The sequence below is a fragment of the Bos javanicus genome, chromosome 19, assembly GCF_032452875.1.
Source record: "Bos javanicus breed banteng chromosome 19, ARS-OSU_banteng_1.0, whole genome shotgun sequence".
NCBI classification, from domain to species: Eukaryota; Metazoa; Chordata; class Mammalia; order Artiodactyla; family Bovidae; genus Bos; species Bos javanicus.
In genome coordinates, this window is record NC_083886.1 from 44,159,771 (window position 1) to 44,184,909 (window position 25,139).

The following is a 25,139-nucleotide window of genomic DNA, read 5'->3' on the forward strand; positions in this document are numbered from 1 at the left end:
CTCCGTGGACAAGTGGAGATCAGAATACTCAAGCTTCCCCGGATCCTTCCAGGGTTCATCCCTGGACCCCAAAGCACACAGCACACAACTTGCCAAAATGGATTCTACCACTTTATTCAGATAAGAGGTCACAAGCCACAGGACTTTAAAGTGCGTGAAATTCACTGGCAACAGAGCCGCACATATACCAGCCTCCCCCATCATCCCCACCACCTCACTCCATCCATCATTACTTGTCTGGGGGGGGGGAGGGGTTAAGACCCGTCATTTAAAGGTGGGGGAGATTAGGGGAGAGGATGGGAATGCTGGAGCAACAGCAGTAGGTAGTGGTCTGACACAGGGGAAAGAGGGGGTCAACCACAGTGATTCTGCACGCTGAGGGAAGGATAGGGTCAGTCTAGCCTTTCAAAGGCTGGATGTCAATTTTTCCCCATCTACTCCTCATAGCAAGCCCCAGACTGCATTTCAGACAGTCCTAACCCTCCTTTCTCTGTCTCTGGTTTTTCTCTGTGAGTAATCTGGAGCCCACAGTCCAGCTAGAGGGTGTCCCCTATACACAATGCATACAAACCACAGCAGATGTAGATTTCAGAAGCATGGCAGGGTCTGGCCCCGTCGGGTGGGAAGAGGCTTCTGTCAGGAACCGGCTGGGCGTGTGCTCAGTGCTGAGTGCCTGTGTGCCCACTAGTGTGGTGAGTGAGGGTATGTGAGTGAGTGTGTGTGTGTATGCGTGTGCACGCGCATGTCCCACAGAAATCCCTAGGTGACAGTTTGGTCAGAGGGAACCCTACTCCTTGCTTCACAGGGACAGCCAATGGGGTTAGAGGAAGGGGGTGGTCAGCACAGACCAGGGAAGAGAGGCTCTGACTCCCCACAGAGAAGGGAGAAGCCGGCTCCCTTATCTAATACACCCTAGGCTAGTCTATACCTGCCCGTTTCTCTTTCTCTAGCACAAAGCTCCTTATTCCCTGCAGCTCAGCAGCAGCCATAGACACAGGGGCGGTTCTTAGGGCTGGTGCCATTCTCATTCAATTCTGCTGTTTCAAGGCAGTTCCTTCTGCCTCCACCAGGACATGAGATAGAACTGGAGAAGAATCTTCTACCACCTCCTCCCCTCTCCCTCAGGAAAGAGATTTGGGCAGGGACCCCCGAGACCTTAGCTCAAACTCCACCTCAATCTCCAGACCTTCTAAAGGAAATAAAGTGCTTCCATGAATCCCAGAGAGAATGTCACTATGAACTGGCACAGGTGGCCGGCCTGCTTCTTCTCAACATTTAAATACCCTCTGCCAGTCTGCCTGTGTGGTGCCATCCTAAACACATGGAACCTGGGAGCTCCTCGCCCACCTCCAAACACAGAGTGTCAACTCATCCTTTCCAACAGCAGGGATTCCAGGCAGGAAAGTGATCCACCAACAACCTTCCACTTCTCTAGTCCAGGCCTGCACCCCACTACCCGGAAGACGGGAGCAAAAGCGGCCCCATATTCCCAGCCTCTAAGGGAAACGAAAGGCCTGAAAACAGCTACATCTGCAGGGAACAAGAGCGTCATACCCAGGTTGCGCCACCCCTCCAGTTCTTCAGCAGCAGTGAAATGCCCACCTGTTGTTGCCAAATCAGAACTTTGGAAGGGGTCGACAGGGCACTGGTATCTGCTCCCGGGAATCTGAAAACATACCCATTCGTCTCCAGAGTACACACAGAGGGTGCCCCAAAGCCTGCTGGGCCCCAAGCTTAGCAGTTTATTATTGTCATCAGGCTGGTTCTCACTGTCTGCAGAAGGATGGATGGCACTCAGCTTTCTTTCTCCCAGCCTTAAAGAGCTTTTCTTAGAACCCACACTCTTTCAGTTTGAAGCATGTCAGGGGGAAAGAGGTAGTAGTCAGGTGCCCCATCTCCCCTCTGAATTCAGTCTGCTCTGCCCGCCAGGCTCATCTTTAACCCTGACCACTCATAGGCTCCGGGTACCAAATTTCACTGAACCTGTCCTCTCCTGGTCTCAGGACCACAGAGAGATCTGCTGGTGATCCAACTACAGGAAGGATCCTTGACTTGGAAAGTTAGGCTAATGCTTGTTAGGAACCGTCCAAGGTGACTCCTGAGGCCCACAGCCTGGGGAGCCATTAAGAACTCAAGCAAACGTCACCCGCCCCCAGCCTGTACTCTCTTCCTCCAAGGCCTGAGACGCAGTCTCCCACTGGTGCAACTCTCTCTCCTGGGGGCCCAAGCCCTAGCCCCCTGTATCCCCTCTCGCTGAGACAGTTCTGTCCCCGCTGGACACAGGTGAGGCCTCACTACAGAGGGAGCGGGTGGGGGTTTCTCGGTGTAGGAGACACATAGTGCAGGAAACTCGAGCAGCAGTGGTGTGTGCATGAAAGCAGGACAGGGCCGCGACCATAGCGCTGGCGAGGAGCCCACGAGGCCTAAAGGACATCCGTCTCCCGCTCGATCCCCACGTACTTGAGGGCATCAGCTTGGCTGTACCTGTCCCAGGGCAGGAGGAGGAACCAGGTCACTACAGAGGCCTTTGTGATTGAAGAGATGAAGCCCCTCCCATTTCACTTCCCCTCCCCGTCCCATACAAGGCTCATGCTTCAGAGGCGAGGCACCAGAGAGCACCACAGAGAAAAAGCCTCGGTCACCATGAAACCTCCCCCTTCACCCGTGTCACTCACCCTCAGTCCCCCAGATAAATTTCAACAGCCACCCCCTCTGCCCTTTGGGCCACCTCCCTAGGACTATTCCTGGCTGCCTCACCTGTAATCAAAGAAGAGCTCTTCGCCAGCTTGAATTGCCCTCTTGGCAAAGATCCCAATTCGATGATCCCCATTCACCATGACCACTGAAATAGGATAAACCCAGGGCTAGATTCCCAGTCACTTCAAGTCAATGATCAGCAGTGAGTCTGGGCCGATTTTCTCCAAATTCCCAGTGAAAACACACATGAAGAGGAATCAGAAAGTCATCAATGAAGGTAGAAGTCTCTATGCTTTTAGATCTGTTATTTTGGCTAGTGACACAGGGAAAGAATTATCTTCAAAAGAGTCACGTTAGGAAAAAAGGTTTATAATGTATTCAGTCAGAAAAGCAGATTAAAAAACCAAGACAGAAAGGCTCAAAATGATATTAGACATTAATCATGATTATCTTTGGACAAAGAAATAATTCAGTTATTAAAAAAAAACTGAACTAATGGATAGAAATCATAGTAAATGAAGCATCCATCATCTACCCCACCTCCCAAGTTACTGGGAACTCACCTTTGGCATAACAGTTGGGGTTCACCGAATGGTTTGCAAATCGAATTTTGTTTCCTTTCCGGGTAGCATCCACTACAAAATCTATAAAGGAAACCAGGGGGACTATGAGCTTACCAGGCAACTCTACATCTTCCTGAGCCCGAATCTGAAGTCAACTAAACTGGAACAATACAATGCAGGGGAAACCCTGAGTCCCAGCACACTAACTGGAGCTAGAAACAGCCCCTCATGGAAGCACTCCCTGCGGGTTCCCTTCCTCTTTCGGGAATCACAGACCTCCCCTCCCACCTACTGGGAAGGGAGATTTCTGACGTATAAGTGCTCAGGGCTCTGAAACAAACACAACCCGGAAATGGAGGTTCTCCCAGAGCAAGCAAACTGTGGCTCCTGGAGTCTCTGAGTTCAGTCTTACCACTGTGCTCTAAGCATCGGCTGGAAGACTCAGGGCTGGTCTGAACCTGAACGATACCAGGGGAGTCTGGTAGGAAGACCTGCCTGAGACCACATGGGGATGAAAGAGAGACTCCCTACCGTTATTGAGGTTGAACAGGAAGCTGGACATGTACTTGTCATAGACCTTCCCTCGTCGATCGGCCTCATCCTGAGAGATGAGCTGTAGAGACAGACAAGGAACAGATACTGGGGATGTAGCTGCCTGCTCAGGGCATGGCACTCTGCCTGTAGAAAGGGCCAGGAAGGGGCTTATGGAGGACGACAAGAACAGTAGTCAGAGGGGGAGCTCAGCTAGTTTCATCCCAATCCCTGCACAGGCTAACCAACACTGAGACAGACCAGAGTCCCCCGCCTGCCTGGCCCCCTTGTGTAGCCTGAGTTGCCAGAAAGTCGAAGAAAGAGTGGTTTGTTTCAGGATTGCAAACAGTTCTGTGGGATCCCCCGAGAGGCCACATGAGAACTTGGCTGAGTTATTTAGAGATTAGTTCACAGAAGTCTGGCCCACAGAAAATCAGAGTTTCTCATCAGTATCTCTCCATATAAGAATGTGGGCCAAACCGATAGCACTCACCTCACCACAGTATTCAGAAATGAATTCATTCTTCTGCACAGACTCCTTAATGAAGGTGCCCCATCCGGCCACATCTGAGGGGGCCAGCAGCAGGTGCTGGGGAACAGGGAGTCAAACCTCAGATTACAGGGCGTGTGCGAGCCGGGGGCGGGGGGAATGTGTGCTGGGCGTGCACGTGGGCTGCGGGGAGCAGGGTGGAAAGAACTAGCAACTGTAAGAGGATCTGAAAACAGAAAAAGGTCTAAGCCATTGTGTTCTGGTGGGAGGTGATGAAGAGAGACATGACACCTCTTCCTCCAGCCTAGGAAATCTCCTACACCTGACCCTGCGGAACTCACTGCAAGTGTCCACAGAAAACAGACACTGTCAATGACATGGCCTCTTCTCTGCTCCTCTCAGTCTGGCCAAGTCAGGGGATTACTTCTCTAATCCCTCAAGGGGACCAAAGGTTTGATGAACTCAGGAAATGTGTGTCTGTCAGGAATCACCAACACTGGTGTACAAACCACCTAAGGAACCAGTAGACAGAGGCTGCTCAGATCTTCAGTCCTTCCCACCTGACCTGGCCTGGAGTCCTGGGAAAAAGCCCTCACCTTTTTGAGGCCACGTTGAATGCTGCAGTTCTTACAGGAAACCACCTTGCAGTCCCAGTGCTCTGAGGCCCCACAGGTGAGGCACAGGTCAGGGTCACACTCGCGCACCGCCAGGTAGCACGGGCACTGCTTGGTATTGCACTGGGTCTTACAGCGACAGCCGGGAAAGCGATTCTGACCTGCGCGGGATGACAGGGAACGTCAGGGAGAGAAGCAGGCTGATGCTGGGACTCCGGTTTGACTCAAGAGACAGTGGGGAAGTCAGTGTTATGGGTTCAAGGATATTTGGCAAATAACAGAGAAACTGCCTTCCCAATAATCACATGTTGTTGTTATTATTTAGTGGCTCAGTCATGTCCAACTCTTTGCGACCCCATGGACTGTGGCCTGCCAGGCTCCTCTGTCCATGGGATTTCCCAAGCAAGGATACTGGAGTGGGTTACCATCTCCATTTCCAGGGTATCTTCCCAACCCAGGGATCGAACCTGCATGTCCTGCACTGGCAGGCGAATTCTTTATCTGGGTAGTCCCAATAATCACAGACTCAAGTGTTTTTCAGAGAAAACAGAGCACCTCCCAGCATTCACGTCTGAGTCAGAAAAGCAGGTTTGATTCTGGACAAGTGTTTTCTAGAGAATCCCTAACAATGCTCTCCCCTTACCACCTCCACTTTGTTGGGAGAATTTGGAAGGTAGGTAAACAGTGCTCCAGAGAAGAAGAAATCAGTGCTTTTCACTGGTAAATCCTCACCATCAAAACAAGAATCATTTTGAGAACATAATGCATCCGTTCTATGCTATCGTCCTCCACCCACTGCCCTCCCAGCACAATCACCCACCCCTCTATTGTGGTTAAGATTGCTATCTTGTGTTACAAAGTACTTCCAGCACAACTGCCTGGGTACCCAGGTCTGCAAGCTCTGGGGGCTGCCACCCAACTGCTCAGCCTCAGTGGGGGCGGGCAGGCAAGGGTAAGAAGCGAGAGAAAAGCACGCTTGAGTCTCTGTCCCACCCTCTGCTGACATCCAGATTGACCTGAGGCTAAAACTCCAGATAGGAGACTAAAACAGACACACACAGAGCTATAACCCGTATACGTTGTAAAACAACATCCTGGAAAGGGAGGCTGTATTTACACCTTAAGGTAAAAGATTCTCACATTTCTTAATGCTGCCCTAGAAGGTGAAGCTGGAAAAGCAGCTTATTTCAGTGTAACTGTGGCTTTTAGAATCATAACCTCAGGATTTTTAAAAAAATGACTTCCCCTGATCTTAAAGATCTTGTTTCCTCTGTAGAATGCTTTAAGTGCCACACAGAGGGTATCGGAAGGCCTGTAAGCAGAGAAGGGTGCGAGGGGAGGGAAACCTGGGCTGCTTAGGTTGACAACTATGGCCAACAGAGAACTCTTACAGTCGGGGTTGCACTGGCAGAACTTCTCACAGAAATTCTGAGTCATGATGCAGGGGCACGTGCTGTCACAGGGGCGGTCCGGGTGGTCGCAGGGCTGGTAGTTGTACACCTGGGTGGAGGAGTTATCTAAGAGAGAAAAGAACACACTACTGTGGCCACTGGTTCTGACCAACCTGGACATGCATTCAGTACCTGACGTGAGAAGCAATCACAGGGGTGGTGGTCCATAAGCTACAGTGGAGTGATCTGCTTTGTAGGGAGAGTGTGGAAATGGTGTGATTACAGGGCAGTTATTTTAAACACTAAATGAGGGGACTTCCCTGCTGGTCCAGGGGTTAAGACTGCTTCCATGGCAGGGGGTCTGAGTTCAATCTCTGGTCGAGGAACTAGGATCCCACATGCCACCTGGCCAAAAAAATTAAACAAATACCGCCCCAGAACACTAAATGAAGCCTAGAACCCTGTATATGGCTCACGATGAAAGTCAGAGACCACAGGCCTGTGACTGTATCTCCTGAGAGGTCTTCTCAGCTGCAGCGAGGAGCTGAGCTGTCACCAGCTGTTGCAGGGGGGACCTGCAACGTGCGGAAGCCATGCAGGGTCAATAAGTGCAGCCACAGGTGGGGCAGGGGAAGGGCGGCCACAGGCTGCAACCTGAGCGCAGCGCCCCAGTGGAACTTACCTTTCTTCAGCTGAATTTTCCGGCAGTGTGCAGCCCACAACCTGCAAGAGACGGTACAGCTCAGGGTTGTGGCCCTGGGGAACTCTGCAGATTTGGGTAAATGATAGCATGACCTCCTTTGGGGGACTGCGATCTGATCACTGGGATCCTCCCCAAATCCCTTCACAACAGGCCTGGATGCCGGTGCACAGAAGCTGGAGCACACTTTACCTGCAGCTGGCCTCTGGCTCAAGATTTAAACAAAAACAACACATCCCACCCATAAACAAACATACATAAAAAAAAAAAAAAAACAGATGCAAGACCAGACCAAACCCTCTACATCTATTAAAATGCTACTGTTTCTCCATTTCTCCTCTCCCCTGCCCTCCCTCTCTTTGAGGAGGTGGAGATGTGGGGGCATTTCAGGATGGGGAGGTGGGAAGACTTTTCAGAAATCTGCTCTGAGTGAAGGAATTGAAAGGGAGATGCCACAGGGATTTCCTTCTATATCTGGAACCAGTGTCAGTTTTTTAGGGAACAAAGCCAGATGGAGTGTTGGATGCAAAAAAAAAAAAAAAAAACTTCCAACCCTAAGCAAAGGTTAGCTAGAAGACAGTGTTATTATGCAACTTAGAGATACAAGTGCCAAAAACAGAACAACAAAACTCTGGTCAGAGTTGAGAAGTGAGTGCAGTGGTAATAACAACCCAGTGAGAAGAAACGGCCTCAGGGTGGAGCCATGAGGCCAGTTTACATCCTGCTGGCCGGGAGCTTAAAAATCAATTATTTCATGGTCCACAGCACTGCGGGACAAGGGAAGGGCTGATTTAAGGCACAGATTGCAGGGAGCACTGAGGAGACTGGCCCTCCACTGAGTGATGCTGAACTGCTGGGCAGTGGCTGCAAAAGGAGGCAGCAGCGAAGCCCTAGGGCAGGTCAGGGCACAGGGAACAGTCTGGCCACAGAAAGCCTTCGGTCCAACCCTTGCCTGTGCTTTCTCTTCTTCTTCTGCGAGGGGTTCATAAGCTCATCTGTGGGCAGCTTCAGGATAAGTGACTCTTTGACTGCAAACTGGAAGACCTGGAAGAGAAATCCAACAGGACCTGTCACTTCTTGAGCTGAGGAGTCAGATAAGTGACCTAGGCAGGTGCTGGTTTCTGAGCTTGTGGGCAGATGACTGAGCATCTTTAGCAGGCATAGACAGAGCAGCACGGGGACACAGGGTTGCTGTTTCTGAAGTTCTTTGTATTTGGTTGTGTTTTTGGTTTTGGTTTGGTTTGGTTTTTGGCCATGCCATGTGGTGTGCAGGACCTTAGTTCCCTGTTCCCTGACGAGGGATTGAACCCATGCCCCTGGCATTGGGAGCAAGGAGTCTTAACCACTGGATCACCAGGGAAGTCCCTGAAGTTGATTCTTAAATGTTTATCCTGACTGAGCACAGGTAGTTTTCCTGGTCAGTCTCTTTCATCTACTGCTCTGCCTTTCAAGCCCAGAGGGAGTCAATTCTTACCAAGAGTATCTGCTTCTTACTAGGAAGGGCAGTGTTGTATATCTTGTGTAACTGAGTCTGATGTGACCTGAGGTACCACCCGGCTAAGCACTAGCTCCCTCTGTTGGCATAAAGATGTTAGAGCCTTGACTATTTTAGTAGGACAGCATTTCAGGAAGGCCTGGTCCCTTTTAACATGCTGTTTCCCTTAGAACATTTGTTTTTTAGCTTTTTCTTTTCAGTTACAGGCCTTCTCGCAGTTCCATGAAAACTGTGAATCTTATTTTCAGGAAAATAACACACAAAAATTGCTTTGTACACAGTTTGCAGGCTTTTAAGTAAAAAACCTGTGCCTTGGGGAGATAGGTATGAGATCCAAAAAGAAAGGAATAGGGGACACAGTTTTTCAAGGCATGAGCCTGCTGTGTCTCCTTTTGCCTGGCACAGCAATAAAGCTATTCATTTCTACTTCCTCCAAAAAGGCCTCTCATGCCTTCTGAGATGGCTCACACTCTATCTATGGAGTGTTTTCCCCTTGAGTAAACCTTCTTTCACTTAAAAAGAAAAGAAAGCAAAGGGCACTTCAGCTCATGGTTCTACTACTTGTTCTAAGTAGAGAGTACATGAAGAAAAGATTGCAGAGACTCTTCTGGAAAGTGGGGAGCTAAGTGAGGAGGGCTCAAGCTCTGGTGTTCCTGTTTGGACCAGTTGGCCCCAATACCTGACTCCCTATCCCTGTGCTTCAGTCTGTCTGCTCCCTGTAGGCTTCTCCCACCTTCAGAACATCAGAAGCTGCTATCAGATGGCGATTCTAGTGATGATGTGAGTGAGATGCACATGGTCCAGACACAGCCATTAGGGGTGGTAATTAGGAAATCTAATGATAGAACATTTGAAGAATAAAGCAGCTGAGAAGACTGATTGGGGGGACGGTGGCAGCTGTAGCCACAGAAGCAGGAGCAGGGGTGTGAGATAAGAAGATCCCCAGAAGGACCCAGGAGTGCCTTCCAGGAAATGGGTCCACATTTAGAAAGAAACGGAGAAGAAAATAGCCACCCACTCCAGTATCCTTGCCTGGAGAATCCCGTGGACAGAGGAGCCTGTTGGGCTGCTGTCCATAGGGTTGCAGAGTCGGACACGACTGAAGCAACTCAGCATGTATGCATGCATTAGAAAGAAAGGCAAGAACACCTCTGCCTCCACCAAAAAAAAGAAAAAACCTGAGAGAGGGTAGAAACATCCAGAAGAGTTAGATAGTGGCTAGAGACAGAAATACGAATTCAGCAAGGACAGCAGATCCTAAGTATTGCTAGGCCTGGCATTTGCAGAAAGCCCTCCAAGTTTGGGGAATCCACCTCCTGGTCCAGAAGCACAGGCTCATGAAGGACTGAACCTAAGACAGCTTCTGTCCAGACAGGCAGCCTTACAAAGTGACCAAAGGGCTCCCAGGGCAAGGACTTGTTCCCGTCCCCTTCAGACAGTACCTGCTTGCATGTCTTAGTCCCCAGAAGTCTGGCTATTGAACAGAAGTTGTTGAAGTAGGTGCCATGAAAGACTCGAAAAAGAGATTCTTCAGCCCCAGTCCACTCCACAGGTTCTGAGGGTGCTTCCACGACACAGAGCTGAGGTGGGGCTGGACTCGCCTTCTGTTTCGTGGGCGTCTGACAGCGAGAGTTTGCCTCTAAGAGAGAAAGGAATGAGAGAAACACAAGAAGCTGTGCAGCTGGCCTCAGTGGTTTGCTACAAGCTCAGCACTTCATTCTACACCAAAAGGTAGAAGAGTTAGGAACGAAAATACTCCCTGTCTCTACTGCTTACAGGTGAACCTGTGGAAAGAATGAACAATTTAAAAAGGTAGTAATGTTAACCGTTATGGCATGATCCTGGGTTTACCTTGTGTAGCAAGAAGAGATCATTTTCTGCTCACTGTACCTGAAGAACTGGAGGCCCAGTCATTGCCAGTGTCCCTGTCGCTGTCCCCTTCTTTGGTCTCAGCCACAGCAGAGGCTGAAGTGTTGGAGCAGGAAGCATTGACCACGTGGTGCCTTCGCCGGCGACGCCCGGAGCACTTGGAGCGAGGGTTGTGCAGCATGGCGTACTCCTTTGCTCCTTCCTGCAGAGGCCATGTTACAGTTAGGAAACAGAAACAGGCCACCATATTGGTCCCATCATCACAAACCATCTTCAATATCTGTGCTAACTTGCACCTTGACACTTATTTTTTTCCTCTGTACCATATATGACCATGTGATAGCTTCTTAACAAACATCTTAAAGCTTACACACTTGTATCTCTTGACAAAGAGCTGCCCTATAATATAATCTTTATAAAGATATAATCTTTATATATTATGCACAGATGTTTCTATGCATCTTTGACTATCCAGTGAGTCGTTATCTTATACTCATTTGCTCACAAGCTGACTGGAATTTGAGAATACATTCTCCTGTAGATGAGAAAATGAGGGATGTGCTGACAGCATGCAGCTAATTATTCCAGAGCAGGTACAAGAATCAGGGCCCTTCATCCCCAGGCCTCACTGTTCTTTATGTTTTACCACAATTGTCTCTGTTTCAGTAAGAAAATATATAACCCTTAAATTTGTATAATATTACCACTCAATTCGTCATGTATGGATGTGAGAGTTGGACTGTGAAGAAAGCTGAGTGCCGAAGAATTGATGCTTTTGAACTGTGGTGTTGGAGAAGACTCTTGAGAGTCCCCTGGACTGCAAAGAGATCCAACCAGTCCATACTAAAGATCAGCCCTGGGTGTTCATTGGAAGGATTGATGCTGAAGCTGAAACTGCAATACTTTGGCCACCTCATGTGAAGAGTTGACTCACTGGAAAAGACCCTGATGCTTGGAGGGATTGGGGGCAGGAGGAGAAGGGGACGACAGAGAATGAGATGGCTGGATGGCATCACCAACTCGATGGACATGAGTTTGAGTGAACTCCGGGAGTTGGTGATGGACAGGGAGGCCTGGCGTGCTGTGATTCATGGGGTCGCAAAGAGTCGGACATGACTGAGTGACTGAACTGAACCACTTAATTTAGGAAATTCCCTCAAGTCAGTATTTTAAACTAGGATGAATATTTTATTACTTTATTACTTTATAGCTATCTTTTTTTTTAAAGACCAGATAATTACTTAGCTGGATCATCTATCTTCTCGCTAGACTTAGTTTCCAAAGATTTTGAGCTGTTTCTGGAAACTAAATCTGTAAGTAAAGGATAAAGGTTTACCATTATTAAGGATATTCAGAATAATATACTGTAGGCTCTCAAAGAAATTCCAAGAGAGAAGTTTTTATTTTAACTGAATCTGATACTGCGTGTCTATGCTCAATGTGACCTATACAGGATTCCAGGATGACTACTCTGGGGAGGGCAATGCCCTTTTTATTGTTTTTAATTTAATTTGGCTGTGTTGAGGTCTTCACTGCTGTGCGGGCTTTCTCTAGCTGTGGTGAGCAGGGGCTACTCTCTAGTTGTGGTGCACAGACTTCTCATCACGGGGGCTTCTCATGCTGCAGATGACAAGACGCAGGGCATGAGGGCTTAGGCAGCTGCAGCATGTGGGCTCTGTAGTTCTGGCTCCCAGGCTGAAGAGTAGCAGAGCATGGGCTGAGTTGCTCCTTGGCACGTGGGATCTTCCTGGATCAGAGATTGAATCTGTGTCTCCTGCACTGGCAGGCAGATTCTTTACCACCGAACCACCAGGGAAGCCCCAGCAATGCCCTTTTGAGTTATATAAAAAGCATGAACTGTGGAGTTAGACCAGAGCTTCAATTTCATCATTGCCACACCACTGACATAGTAACAAACTTTAGGCAAAATATGTAACTTTTATAACCTATACTTTATCCACCTCAGGATGTTGTTATAAACATGAAAATAAGATCATATATGTTAAGGGTTAGCACAGTACTTTGACACATAGGAAGGAATTAATACATATTATGGAAAAAATAAATCAGATAAAGTCTATTTATTTTTTGTTTGTTTAAATGGAACTTTTTGGGCATTCAGTTCTATGCATTTTAAATATTTATGTTTATTTGTTTTGGCTGTGCCACATCTTAGTTGCAGAGTATGAACTCTTAGTTGCAGTATATGTGATCTAGTTCCCTGATCAGGGATCAAATCTGGGTCCCCTGGATTGGGAACACAGAGTCTTAACCACTGGACCACCAAGAAAGCGCTATTTATTTTTTTGCTATTACCATGTGGCACATTTTCCAGATTTTTACCCAATGGCACTCTCTATCATCTTTCCTTCTATTATCCCACTAAAGATAGTTCCAGAACCACCTGGCTGTATAATCTCATTTTAATTGGTAGCAGAAATTTTATCAAGGTATTTTATTCTTTACCTAAGTTCACCCTATCGTGTGAAAGTAGCTCAGTTGTGTCCGACTCTTTGCGATCCCAAGGACTATACAGTTCATGGAATTCTCCAGCCAGAATACTGCAGTAGGTAGCTGTTCCCTTCTCCAGGGGATTTTCCCAACTCAGGGATCGAACCCAGGTCTCTCACTGGCAGGGAGCTGAGCCACCAAGGAAGCCCAAGAATACTGGAGTGGGTAGCCTATTATTGCTTTTTCAGCGGATCTACCAGACCCAGGAATCAAACCGGGGTCTTCTGCATTACAAGTGGATTCTTTAGCAGCTGAGCTACCAGGGAAGCCCCACCCTATTGTGTAGAAAGCAAAACTATGTCTTTGACAAGTCCAACTCAACCTATTCCCTTCTAGCTCTCAGTGGGCTGCCTCCCCACATAAATGCAGAATGCACACTGCTACATGAGGTCTGTCCGCCAGCAAGGGTCCACCTGGCTGATTACCTCACATAAGATATGAGCACCTTCATGTGTTGTTCCTCCTACATTTATATGCAGTTAAAGGGAGACAGCAAAGATAGTGTCTCGTGCACACACATACAGCTCCAAGTCAAACAAAGCAGTTTCAGACTCTGAAATCTGAGTAGACGATGTTTAGAGCAAAAAAGCCTTCAATGTTCTTCACACCTCGCTCCATGAAACTAACTTCACAGTGCTACTGCTGCAAAATCAGGGCGCTCCTTACAAGCAGAAGTCATGTCTCATCTACACTTTGTGACCCTCAGGGTGTTATATACCAGCCCAAGTGGTTTGTGTTCTCTGGGGCAGAAAGCCCAAGGACCATTTCCTGCTCAGATTTCCACCAATTTCAACCATGGCAGAAGAATTTAAAACGTACCAGCAGAAGGAAGCAGTCTGTGCCACACGGTTCTGGCTCAATCTTGATTTCTTTGTTCTTGCGTTTATACACATTAGGGGTGGCATGGAAAGCTGGAAAACACAAAACTGTCCTGTTTGCAATGGCTCATCTGCTAGACAGGAGGAGGAGGAACAAATCTGAATTAGGGAGCCACTGGAGGAGAATTTAGATGTAAACAGCTATCATCAAGGTGAATCAAGCGGAATCATTTCTGACATCAACACAATTCTTCCAAAGCTAGAGGAAACTCGGGACAACTGTGTTGCTGGTTAATCTGTCCTCACCGTGTGAAGCACACCACACTGTAACTACACAAGAGGAAAGAGAACTGGCCCTTTGTAAAACCATTATCGGATCAGAAGCCAGGAATTCCATTGGAGAAACTAAAAATAAAGAGAATGAAATGGTGGCTGGGGATGGAAAACAGGAGAGCATTTCAGAGCAGCCCACTCACGGTGAAGGAAGCAGTCGTATTTGAAGCAGCGCCGGCAGAAGAGTGTGTGGAAGGAGTGCAGAGACTGTTCCCGCTGCACAGACTTGGCGTTGGGGCCGTCGATGTTGGGTGTGCACTGCGGGGGGAGCGCATTGGGGTCTGACATCTCTGTGAGCTCTCGGTACCTGGTTCGGAAAAGAGAGGTAAGAGTGCCTTCCAAGGGAATGTCTCCATTGAGAAAATGCAGACTGATATGGGAAACTCTACTCAGTGCTCTATAATAGCCTACACAGGAAAAGAATCTAAACAAAAACAAAAAAGACTGAATACATGTATATGTGGGCTTCCCTGGTGGCTCAGTGACAAAAGAACCGGACTGCCAATGCAGGAGTCACGGGTTTCATGGGTTTGATGCCTGGGTTGGGAAGATCCTCTAGAGAATGAAATGGCACCCCACTCCAGTATTCCTGCCTGGAGAATTCCATGGACAGAGGAGCCTGGTGGGCAACAGTCCATGGGGGTCACACAGAGTCTGACACAACATAGCGACTAAACAACAGATGTGGATGTGTAACTGATCCACTTTGCTAAAACGAACATATTGTAAATCGAATATACTCCAATAAAAAATTTTTAATTAAAAACAAAAAAGAAAATGCAGACCGAATACTGACAGTTATCCAGAAATGGTCTGCCAAGGGAGAAAAGGGATGATGCGTATTTTTTTTTAATAGGTCTTTATGTATAAGCAGGTAGGTTCACCATTGTAATGATGCCGGGCCTGGTATGTGTATATATGAAAGTAAGGGAAGGGAAATATTTTCTAAGTATGGTGCTGGAATAACTCTCCAGTAAAGTGGCAAAACCTTAAAACTTCTCTGCCCAGATTTACGCAAAAGCCAGCAAACGATGACCTTTAACGTGGGAATGGGAATTTAGAGGTAATCAGAAGTGTAGGCAAATCAAAATGCACTTACCAAAAATGAGACTTTTTATAACCCAAAAAAAGCCTGTATGCAAGTTTTGCCTGAGTGGTCTACATGGCCTGCGGGGGGCAGCCATCCTACCTCTCCTTCATGTCGTCTGGGACACCGTTCTCAGGGAACATCGAGGCGATCGCACTGAAGATCATGTCGTTTGGGAATTGTTTCTTGGAACTCTTTTTGCTGCCTGGATTGGAAACGATACACAAACAAAGCTAGTTGATCATCTTGTACTTTTGTCATGGCATTCTGATTAGAGCTGCTTTTTAACTCAACCATTGACTATGTCAGAATACAGAAAGAAGGTCAGTGCTACCTGGACCTATCTAACAGGCTACTGGTAGCTAAGGAGATCAGAGCCATCTACATATTAACAACAAAATCCACAGTCCAGGGGAATTCCATGGTGGCCCAGTGGTTAAGACTCTGAGCTTTCACTGCCGAGGGCCTGGATTCAATCCCTGATTGGAGAACTAAGATCCCACAAGCCTCATGGTATGGCCAAAAAAAAAAAAAAATCTACAGTGTAAGACAGAATCTGGAAGTGAAAATAGAAGTTTTTATGGAGAGACCCGAGTATAGAAGTACCTACCATAATGTCGATGCCAAAGAACAAGATGGAAAACAAAAACAAAAAACAAAGAACAAGATGGATACTGTAAATTTGTTATAAGAAGAGAAGACACTTTGTGTCTAGACATATGGTATAATTAAATAACAAAGTACAATTAAATATGAAATTAATTAAATATTGTCTAACATGGGAAAATGCTCATGATGTAAGATTAAATAATAAGGGGTATAAAATTATCTGTGTGTATATACACATATGTGGTATGATACTAACTTCACCTACCATGTATATATATGTTGATTTACTTAGGTACTTTTTAAAAACTGAGATAAAATACACATAATACATTTCAGGTGTACATGTGTATATTTTTATATATACATTTTTTAAGTCTAGAAGGAAATATTAATACTAAAAAAACTACTTCTAGGTAGCAAGATAATAGGGTAATTTTACTTTATTCTTTATAACTTGCCATATTTTTCAAACACATTATTTTTTATAATTAGAAATAAACAATGATTACTGTCTAAAGTTCTCCTAGTTTTTTCTTCAGCTAAATCACAGCTATCTTAAACCATCAATCAGTAAACACGTTCTCCTTTTAAGTGGACCAGTGAGAAGTGCCAATAGCCTTTAATAAGAAATAAACCTATCTTTTGCTTTCTTCCCTTTCCCTGTCACCCCAGGTGGAATAAGGAGGTCATGCTCTTCACCTTCAATAGCATGTCGTTTCCTCTTTCTTGTTACTGGCAGATCCTCTTTGCTGTCATCTTGCTTTCCATCTGAGGTGTCGTTGTGCCCTTCTTCATCTTCATCCGAGTATTGATTCAGAGCATCTACCAACTCCAGGAAAACAGCATCACTGATCAGGACAGAGCCAGGAATCATCTCTGAAATATAAGAATTAGATGGATGAGCAGTGATCATTTCATACTCCATTAGTCCTCCTCAGAAGGTTTTCCTGTATTCACTTCTGAGACTCAAGATAATATATGTACATTTTTATGAGGACAACCAGGGAGTTACAATAATTTGACTGGTTCTTAAAATTGCAACGGTTCAGCTGGCTAGAGTGGGAAATCCAGTTATGGACTTTATTTTTACGGGGGTTTTCACTGCCTCAGTAATAGATCAACCTGTATTTACGGTTCAAAATATCACAAAAGTGGGCCAACAATACAAATAGGACAGAGAAAAAAATGATGAAAATGTACTTGGTTTTGCAAGTGATGGGTCAGTAGTAACATTGTTGACTCAAAAGACAATATACTTTAAAAAAAAAATCATACTACATGGGGTTAAACTATTAATACAACTTAGGATAAAGCCTCAGAACACTAGAGGGCACCGTGTATAAACAATGCATTTCAATGGCATCACAACAGCATCTTTTGACAACACAATAGTCAAAAGAGCAGGTTGAAGCCACTGGTTTGCAATCTATGAAGAGTTTTCCCCTATCTTTCCCCTTCTTACATACTAACAACTTTTTCTAAAACTAAAACTAAATACAAATGACTTGCTTTTGAAATCATACACAAGTTCCTTTGCCCTTGTCCTCTGAAGTAAAAGGTTTTTGCTTTAGTCTCCCGGGTCTTCCCTAAGTCACAAAAAGGTTGGCTCCAGAGGTAATGATTAAGAAATGTGAAGACATAGAAACAAAGAAAAGCTGTTGGGCCAGGAAACTGGTAACAATTTAGACTATAAATCTGCAACACAGCAGAATCACTGTACTCCCAGTTCCCCAAAAGAAAGATAAAGGCCTGACACACATTCCTAAGTTGTTTTATAAGAAGCAGACCTCCCACCAGACAAAAACTGCTGACCGCAAGCATGAAGACCCTAGACTGGTTGAAACCAGAAGGTTGATGAGGCTTGAAACTTCACCCAGATGCCAACCAATCCAAGAAGTGGGCACAACTGATCATACACCCTGCAGTTCTCTCCCTCACACTGCCTTTTAAATCCCTCCCCTGAAAGCCATTAGGTAGTTCTGGTCCTTTGAGCTTGAGCTGCCCATTCTCCGTGCTTGGCGCCCTACAATAAAGACTGTACTTTCCTTCACCACCACCTGGTGTCAATAGATTGGCTTTATCGCACTCAAGTGAGCAGACCCAAGTTTGGTTTGGTAACACTTTTAGGAAAGTCAGAATATTCTTGCCAACTTCTGGGAGATTCAGGAGTATTTGGATCTAAGAAGAGAGGTTATGCTCATTGCCAGTATCACAGAAAGGGAAACAAAGAACAAAATAGCCTTGGATGGATTTATGGTAGACTTCTAAGACCAAACTTATTTATTCACTAAATTTTCTCTCCACCCACTAGAGAGAAAATCATATTACTATATAACCATTATATTACTATACAATCCTTTTATGTCTCAATTCTTTTTTTTTTTTTTTGGCCATGCTGCATGACTTGTGGGATCTTAGTCTCCTAACCAGGGACTGAACCCCGGGACCCTGGAGATGACAGTATGGACTCCTAACCACTGGACCACCAGGGAATTCCTCCAAATCCTCTTAAAATTTAACTGGGGTTATTTGTAATATAAAATGTTTACTTCCAGCCATGTGGTGACATGGAAATAGTCTTCAGTGTATACATCATGAGGCAGCAGATAAAAGCAAGCTAATGATACACATGAACCAAGAGGCACATCCTAATACAGTCCTCTCCTTAGGAGCCCAGCGCCACTACCTTCTTCACCGTGGACTTTGCCATCGTAGTTATTGATCAGCTCCTCAATGAAAGTCTCATCTTCCTCTTTCACCTCATCTCCCATGTAGGGGATATTGCACAAAACTGTCTCATCTTCCACCTGAAATCAAACCAAATGTTTGTTTGCTGTGCATCTCCTCTGTCCTGTTTTTTTTTTTTTCTCTTTCCTGTTTAATCGAACCTGTGTGTGCTGAACCATTTTTGCTGCTGTAAAGCTCCTAAAAATGCCTTTGGTTACAAAGTTCACTACATTTTAAAGACCAGTCATTTTGGCAACAAAGCCTCAAATGGGAGTCATGCTACTCTTGGAAGAAAAAAAAGTCAGCTTTACTACCTGAGGATATTAACTACCAAATGTTAAGCTGGATGTTAAAAATATTCCCACCAACACCTAAAATCTGACAACACATTTCTTTCTCATAGTGATTCCATCTATTATGTCATTTAATCCACTAAACATTGTGAAACTGGTACAAATATCACATAGACAGATGAAAAGGAAGACTTTCAAGAATATAAACTACAACATAACTGCAGTAATTAAAACAGAAATTGGCAACCATAAAATATTTGTATATTCTATTATACAGACTAAGATTAACCTCCCATAAACATAATAAAAATTCTTATTACAACTGATATCACTCACCCTCAGTGAGAACCTAAAGTCAATTACAGAACGAGCTATGTATATTTTCTGGCAATAAACAATATGAATGGATTTTGTTTTGTGGTTCAGCAGAAAACAGTCATTTTCAGTTCTATAGCTATCAAGTAGAGTTACTCTGAAGTTTTCTTCTAAGAGATGATTTCCTTCTGTTAACCTATATCCTATTCCAGTCAGCAGAACTGCTATCTGTCACCAGACACAATAAGCGATGGCAGTATTTAGCAGCCTGATTATCAGAACCACAAATAATCCTGGCAGGAGTCAGCATAAAGCCCCAGAGGAAAGGACTGGAGATCCACGTGTGCCTCTGCTATCTCAGTTGCTTTCACAGCATCTTGCCTTTAGGGGATTAAGAAAGGATTGCTCCATCAGCAGGGAGCTGTCAACCTGCTAAAGCCTGAAGTGTCTGATTTAGAATACATTTAACTGCACGCAATGTTATAAAATTGGACCAAGGTAGTAAAGGAAAGCTGGACTCTTGCCCAATCTGTTTCATTCAAAAACGAAACAGCATCAATTCTGAAGTACACTCCAGAGAACGCAAAAGCTAACAAGTTAGAACAATTTGCTATATGTGTTTTTCAGAGTCAATAAATCACAAAAACATTCTGCCCTGCATGTCCAAGCTTTGTTAAGTATATTCTGACAATCTTTCCCCTGAGAGGAGTGCCAGCATTTCAATGTTAAAAAAAGAAAAAAATCATTCCATTTAAACAATCACCACAGTACTTTCAATACATACCATGAAGTTCTGCTGGAGAGGGGACCACGAGTACATGATGGGAACCAAGGCAACTGTGTTCAGAGACCTCATTAACATGTGCTGGCTTGCAAATCCCGGGAAAATGCTCTCTATGGTACACTGAAATATAAGCAATGACATGGAGAGGGAAGGCAGGTCCACAACCCAAGAGAGAATGGGAGTTTCCTTCCAAAATTATCCCAGTAGCCTTCTAATTCTTACAAGTGAATAAGCTGAGGATTTTGTAACATTGAGCTCCTAAAAGGAATCCCTCAGTTGTAAACCTGTGGGAAGCAGGAACTGTCTATTGCCCTTGGCCTCCCATATTCAACTGTTGTTTATCTCCATCTAAAACTGTTGATCTCTTTGGGCTGTACCTGACAGCAAAGAGCCTCTGAGTGTCCTAGGAGATGAGAACGAAGACAAGGAAGTTTTCCTGAAGACCTAAACTTTGCAGTGGACTTCAGCTTAGCTGCAGAGCTGATGGGGACACTACAGGGGGAAGCCAAGTGGTACAGAGATTATGGTCACCTTTTGCTTTGGGAAAGAAAAGTGCCCTTCATAAACTATCTGTTTTTTATATTTTAGAAACATCATCTCTATAAGAAACTAACAGAGTGACTTTTTTAGTTTACAAAAAGGATGTCCCGTTGACCATATTGGTCAATTACCCACAGCATTCCTTTTCCAACTTCAAAATAGCTGAGGTACCAAAAAAGCCACAAAAGAGGTTGCTTTGAAGCTTGTATACAGAGCCCAGGAAAGTAGACAGCAAATGTCTTATTTTTCTAGGTAAAACTCATGATTAAACTCATTAGCTGAAAAGAACAAAAGGCAAAACCGTTATTCTTTTTTTTTTCAATAATACAATTTGGTAATGAGTCTGATGTCCTTTTGATTTTATTTATTTATTCTCAGGCTGCAGCCTGGAATATACAGGATCTTAGTTCCCTGAGCAGGGATTGAACTTGTGCCCCTTGCATTGGAAGTGTGGGGTTTTAATGGCTGGACCACCAGGAAGTTCCATAGTTATTCTTTAAGTTTCAGGTTCACCATCCCAGTTATTCAAAGATGACTACAGTAATTGCATCCATTGTCTTTATTTTCTAATAATAATAAGTGTGACCCCATGGACTGCAGGCCACCAGGCTCCCCTGTCCATGGACTTTCTCCAGGAAAGAATACTGTGTGTGTCTGTGTGAAGTCGCTCAGTCATGTCCGACTCTTTGCAACCCTGTGGACTGTAGCCCACCAGGCTCCTCTGTCCATGAGATTCTCCAAGCAAGAATACTGGAGTGGGTTGCCATTTCCTTCTCCAGGGGATCTTCCCAACCTAGGGATTGAACCCACTTCTCCTGCATTGCAGGTGGATTCTTTACCATCTGAGCCACCAGGGAAGCCCAATAAGCCAGAGATACAGAAAAGAAAAGAAAAAAAAAAAATCCTTAAATCCAAGGAAAAGAGAAAGGCCAAGCTTAGACACTGGAAGTACCTTTTTGAGAAAAGGATGCCCACTCACAGGCTTCATTAACTGAACAGGTTGGACACGAAGCTTCTTCCATTCTTCATTGAGGATCTGGGTTTTTTCTTGAACTTTTGCAAAATTTGCTACATAGAGAGCCTAGCAGAGCCAAGGAAAAACTTGTTAGGATTTTAAGAGAAGAGTTAAAAGATAAAAATAAAAAATCCAACCCCTCCATGTTGAATCAATTTATAGCCTTTCACTTGTGAAGTTTTTCTACCTTTGCACCCATATTCGCCTGAAGCCGTTTAAGCTGCCGAAGTCGCATGTATTCAGACTTAACTTTCCTCTTCCAGTAAGTGATACATTTGGACGTCGGGGGATTTGGTATATCCATTTTGCTGTAATCTAAGAGAGACAGAGATGACAAATGGCATTTTACTTCTTGGAAATGACACATTCCTCAAATTCAAATAAACATGGTCAGTTATGCTTTCATTCCCATTACATTTATTCACAAAAACAAGATTTGTGTAAAGAACACAAATCTATGAGTTCAACGGAAAGTTCCAATTAAGAAAAGATTTCATATCAGCAATGCCTGGTCTGATTACCTAAAAGCTTAGCCACTGTCCTCTGTGGTAACATGCTTTTAATTTAGCTCTCACTTTCACAGATATTTAGAAACTTGGATTACTTGCAATTTTGGAAGCCTGTTTACTACTTTGATTAAGAGAAATGTTTAGCAGGAACCAAGTTAATATCAAGAGCTTCATGGAAAGATTCACCCACACAAGAAAACTGTACCTGCCAAATTGCCTAAATCTACCAGATGTCTAGCAATTAAGGTCGAATATGACAACATAATCTCATCTCCAAGTCACCGGCATGACACATGGAAATACATAACACTGCCAATCACTGGGGGTTCTTTTTGAGGCGCTTGAATTAAAGTTCAGTTTTAAAGAAGTACTTATTGGACCACGCTCTACCTACCTCATAGAACGCAAGGCGAAGGGTAGGGTTTTCCAATTGGCTTCTGTTCTTCAGAGGAATGCCAAGACACAAAGGCAAAATAAATGTTGAGCTTTTCAAAAGAGAACAGACAGTCATTCCAAGTCAGTGGAGCATAGTCAGATCCTCAGAAGGATGTTCCCCCCAAAACTATGAAGACTTTAAAGTCTCTGCTACCACAGTATTTGCATGGAAATCAGATCCTAATAATACTTGATGCCATTTGAGAAGGGAGCTTTATTTTATTAAATTCTATCTTTCCAGGCATACACACAAATATATTCTCACAATTACCAAGTGCACTTTTCTGCTTTTCTGCACCAATTTCTAGGCTCAGCCACCAGGCCCATCAATTACTTTAGAGAAAGAACAAATAGTAAGTATATGTAAAAATTCAATAAAATCTACAAGATTTTTATTCTATATCGGCTACTTAGGTTCCTGGAGAACTAATTCTATTATTTCGCCTAACATACTAAATTTCTAAAAACATTATGAGGAGCTATAAATGAAAGTTGCTCTGCTGCTGCTGCTAAGTCGCTTCAGTCGTGTCCGACTCTGTACAACCCCATAGATGGCAGCCCACTAGGCTCCCCTGTCCCTGGGATTCTCCAGGCAAGAACACTAGAGTGGGTTGCCATTTCCTTCTCCAATGCATGAAAGTGAAAAGTGAAAGTGAAGTCGCTCTGTCATGTCCGACTCTTAGCGACCCCATGGACTGCAGCCCACCAGGCTCCTCCATCCATGGGATTTTCCAGGCAAGAGTGCTGGAGTGGGGTGCCATCACCTTCTCCGAAAGTTGCTCAGTCGTGTCCAACTCTTTGGGACCCCATGACTACACAGTCCATGGAATCCTCCAGGCCAGAATACTAGAATACTGGAGTGGGTAGTCATTCCCTTCTCCAGGGGATCCTCCCAACCCAGGAATTGAACCCAGGTCTCCCACATTGCAGGTAGATTCGTTACTAGCTGAGCTACGAGGGAAGCCCAAGAATACTGGAGTGGGTAGCCTATCCTTCTTCAGAAGATCTTGCCAACTCAGGAATCAAACTGGGGTCTTCTGCATTGCAGGCATATTCTTCACCAGCTGAGCTACCAGGGAAGCCCCTAGAAGGAGCTATGAAGAGTCAAAATTTGAAACAGAAACTAAAGTTTAGAAGCATGTGAAAATTACCTGTTTTCACCCATAAGAAATAATAGCATAGACAAGAAAACAGCAAAATTCAACCCAAGGTCACACATATGCCATTGATTAGATCATTACTATAATACCTCATTCAACTGGACTTTAAGAGGACTATATGGGAATGTTTCATTTGAAGAATCAAATGGATGGGTGTGATGCTATATTAAACTCAGAGGATACATCAAGGAAGGACAGGGCTTCCCTGGTGGTCCAGTGGTTAAGAACCTGCCTGCCAATGCAGGGAACATGGGTTCAATCCCTGGCCCAGAATATTCCACATGACACGTGGCAACTAAGCCCATGTGTCACAACTTCTGAACCTGGGCCCCAAAACAAGAGAAGTCACTACAGTAAGAAGCCCATGCACCACAGCTAGAGAAAGCCCTTGCACATCAATGAACACCCAGTACAGCCAAGAATAAAAAATAAAATTTTTTAAAAAAGGAAAGACAGAATAGCAAAGAAACAGACAGACTCACTGTGTTCACTCTTAATCACTTGTAATCAACTGATTCAAGCTCTTAAAAGCAATTCTCTGTAAGTTAAATATTATCTCTCTGGGGGAAGGGAATGAAACACCACCATAATCTAAGAACTGGAATCCCAGAAGCTAAGGTGTTGGGTTATTAAAAAAAAAAAACTTAAGCAATTCTGAATTTATTTCCTATAAATTACAGCATCTCTCTTTCTCTTATATCTTTTAAGTATGTTTCATTCCTCTATGAAGTGGGGGCCAAAAGAGGGACTCTTTCTTAGAATTAAAAAACTATTTAATAACATACACCCCGCTCACATGTAATATTAAGTAGCTGCCCATCTAATTTCTGCCCTGAACAAGCTTAATAATAATTTGCTCCAGGAGATGAAAAAATGGTTCAAATCTAGGATAAAACTGCCTCCCTAAGAAACCTTAGGTTACCCTTTTCAAGACCCAAATGACCCCAAAATTTATTCTGAACTGCAATCCCTCTCCCATTGCTTTTGGAACTCATTTCCTTTTGAAACAGTAAGCTTAAGGCAGGTTGTTCCATCCATTTAAAGTTGGAGACTAGGAGTTCCCTTGCAATTCAGTTGTTAAAACCCTTTGACTGCCAAGGGTCTGAGGTTCAATTCTGGTCTCAGAACTAAGATCCCGAAAGCCTCACAACTGGATTTAAACAAAAAAAAAAAGCAGACAAAAATAAGGTAAAAATGGAGACCAAGTAATGGAAAAGAATCCACAGCTGCTAGTATGTACGTGTGTTGTAGATTTCTTAGAGGAGACAGCCACAGGAAAACATCGATATTTTTATTGAGAAAATAAAAAAAGGAAGTTACAGGGCTTCCCTGGTGGTTCAGTGGTAAAGAATCTGCCTATCAATGCAGGAGACATAGGTTCGATCCCTGATCCGGGAAGATACCACATGCCAAAGAGCAGCTAAGCCCAAGTGCCACAACTATTGAGCCTGTGCTCTAGAGCCTGGGAGCTGCAACTGCTGAGTTCACGCTCACTGTAGAGCCTGTGATCCACAAGAGAAACCACAGCAAGGAGAAGCCTGTGTATCAGAGCTAGAGAGCAGCCCAGGCAACAACGAAGACACAGCACAGCCAAAGATAAATTAATTAATTAATTAAATTCTACATACACAAAAAAGGAATTACAGCTGAAAT

General features: G+C 44.6%; 1 protein-coding gene across 5 annotated transcripts in view; it reads right to left on the reverse strand.

Annotated features, from left to right (window-relative positions):
- Nucleotides 1-98: 98 nt before the first annotated feature.
- Nucleotides 99-25,139, reverse strand: part of EZH1 (enhancer of zeste 1 polycomb repressive complex 2 subunit) — a 31,586-nt gene continuing 6,545 nt past the window's right edge. For all 5 annotated transcript variants that reach the window (XM_061391872.1, XM_061391875.1, XM_061391874.1 and 2 more), the window contains 20 exons: nt 22,286-22,376; nt 21,570-21,697; nt 21,320-21,448; nt 19,828-19,947; nt 18,395-18,515; nt 16,408-16,584; nt 15,202-15,304; nt 14,156-14,319; nt 13,681-13,772; nt 10,372-10,552; nt 9,924-10,120; nt 7,939-8,030; nt 6,969-7,009; nt 6,287-6,412; nt 4,878-5,056; nt 4,285-4,380; nt 3,792-3,873; nt 3,261-3,341; nt 2,758-2,842; nt 99-2,484 (listed from right to left, as the gene is read on the reverse strand). In XM_061391872.1, the coding sequence (XP_061247856.1) occupies nt 2,424-2,484; nt 2,758-2,842; nt 3,261-3,341; nt 3,792-3,873; nt 4,285-4,380; nt 4,878-5,056; nt 6,287-6,412; nt 6,969-7,009; nt 7,939-8,030; nt 9,924-10,120; nt 10,372-10,552; nt 13,681-13,772; nt 14,156-14,319; nt 15,202-15,304; nt 16,408-16,584; nt 18,395-18,515; nt 19,828-19,947; nt 21,320-21,448; nt 21,570-21,686 (2,244 nt within the window). In that variant the 5' untranslated portion in view covers nt 21,687-21,697; nt 22,286-22,376 and the 3' untranslated portion in view covers nt 99-2,423. The remainder of the gene's footprint in view (nt 2,485-2,757; nt 2,843-3,260; nt 3,342-3,791; nt 3,874-4,284; nt 4,381-4,877; nt 5,057-6,286; nt 6,413-6,968; nt 7,010-7,938; nt 8,031-9,923; nt 10,121-10,371; nt 10,553-13,680; nt 13,773-14,155; nt 14,320-15,201; nt 15,305-16,407; nt 16,585-18,394; nt 18,516-19,827; nt 19,948-21,319; nt 21,449-21,569; nt 21,698-22,285; nt 22,377-25,139) is intronic.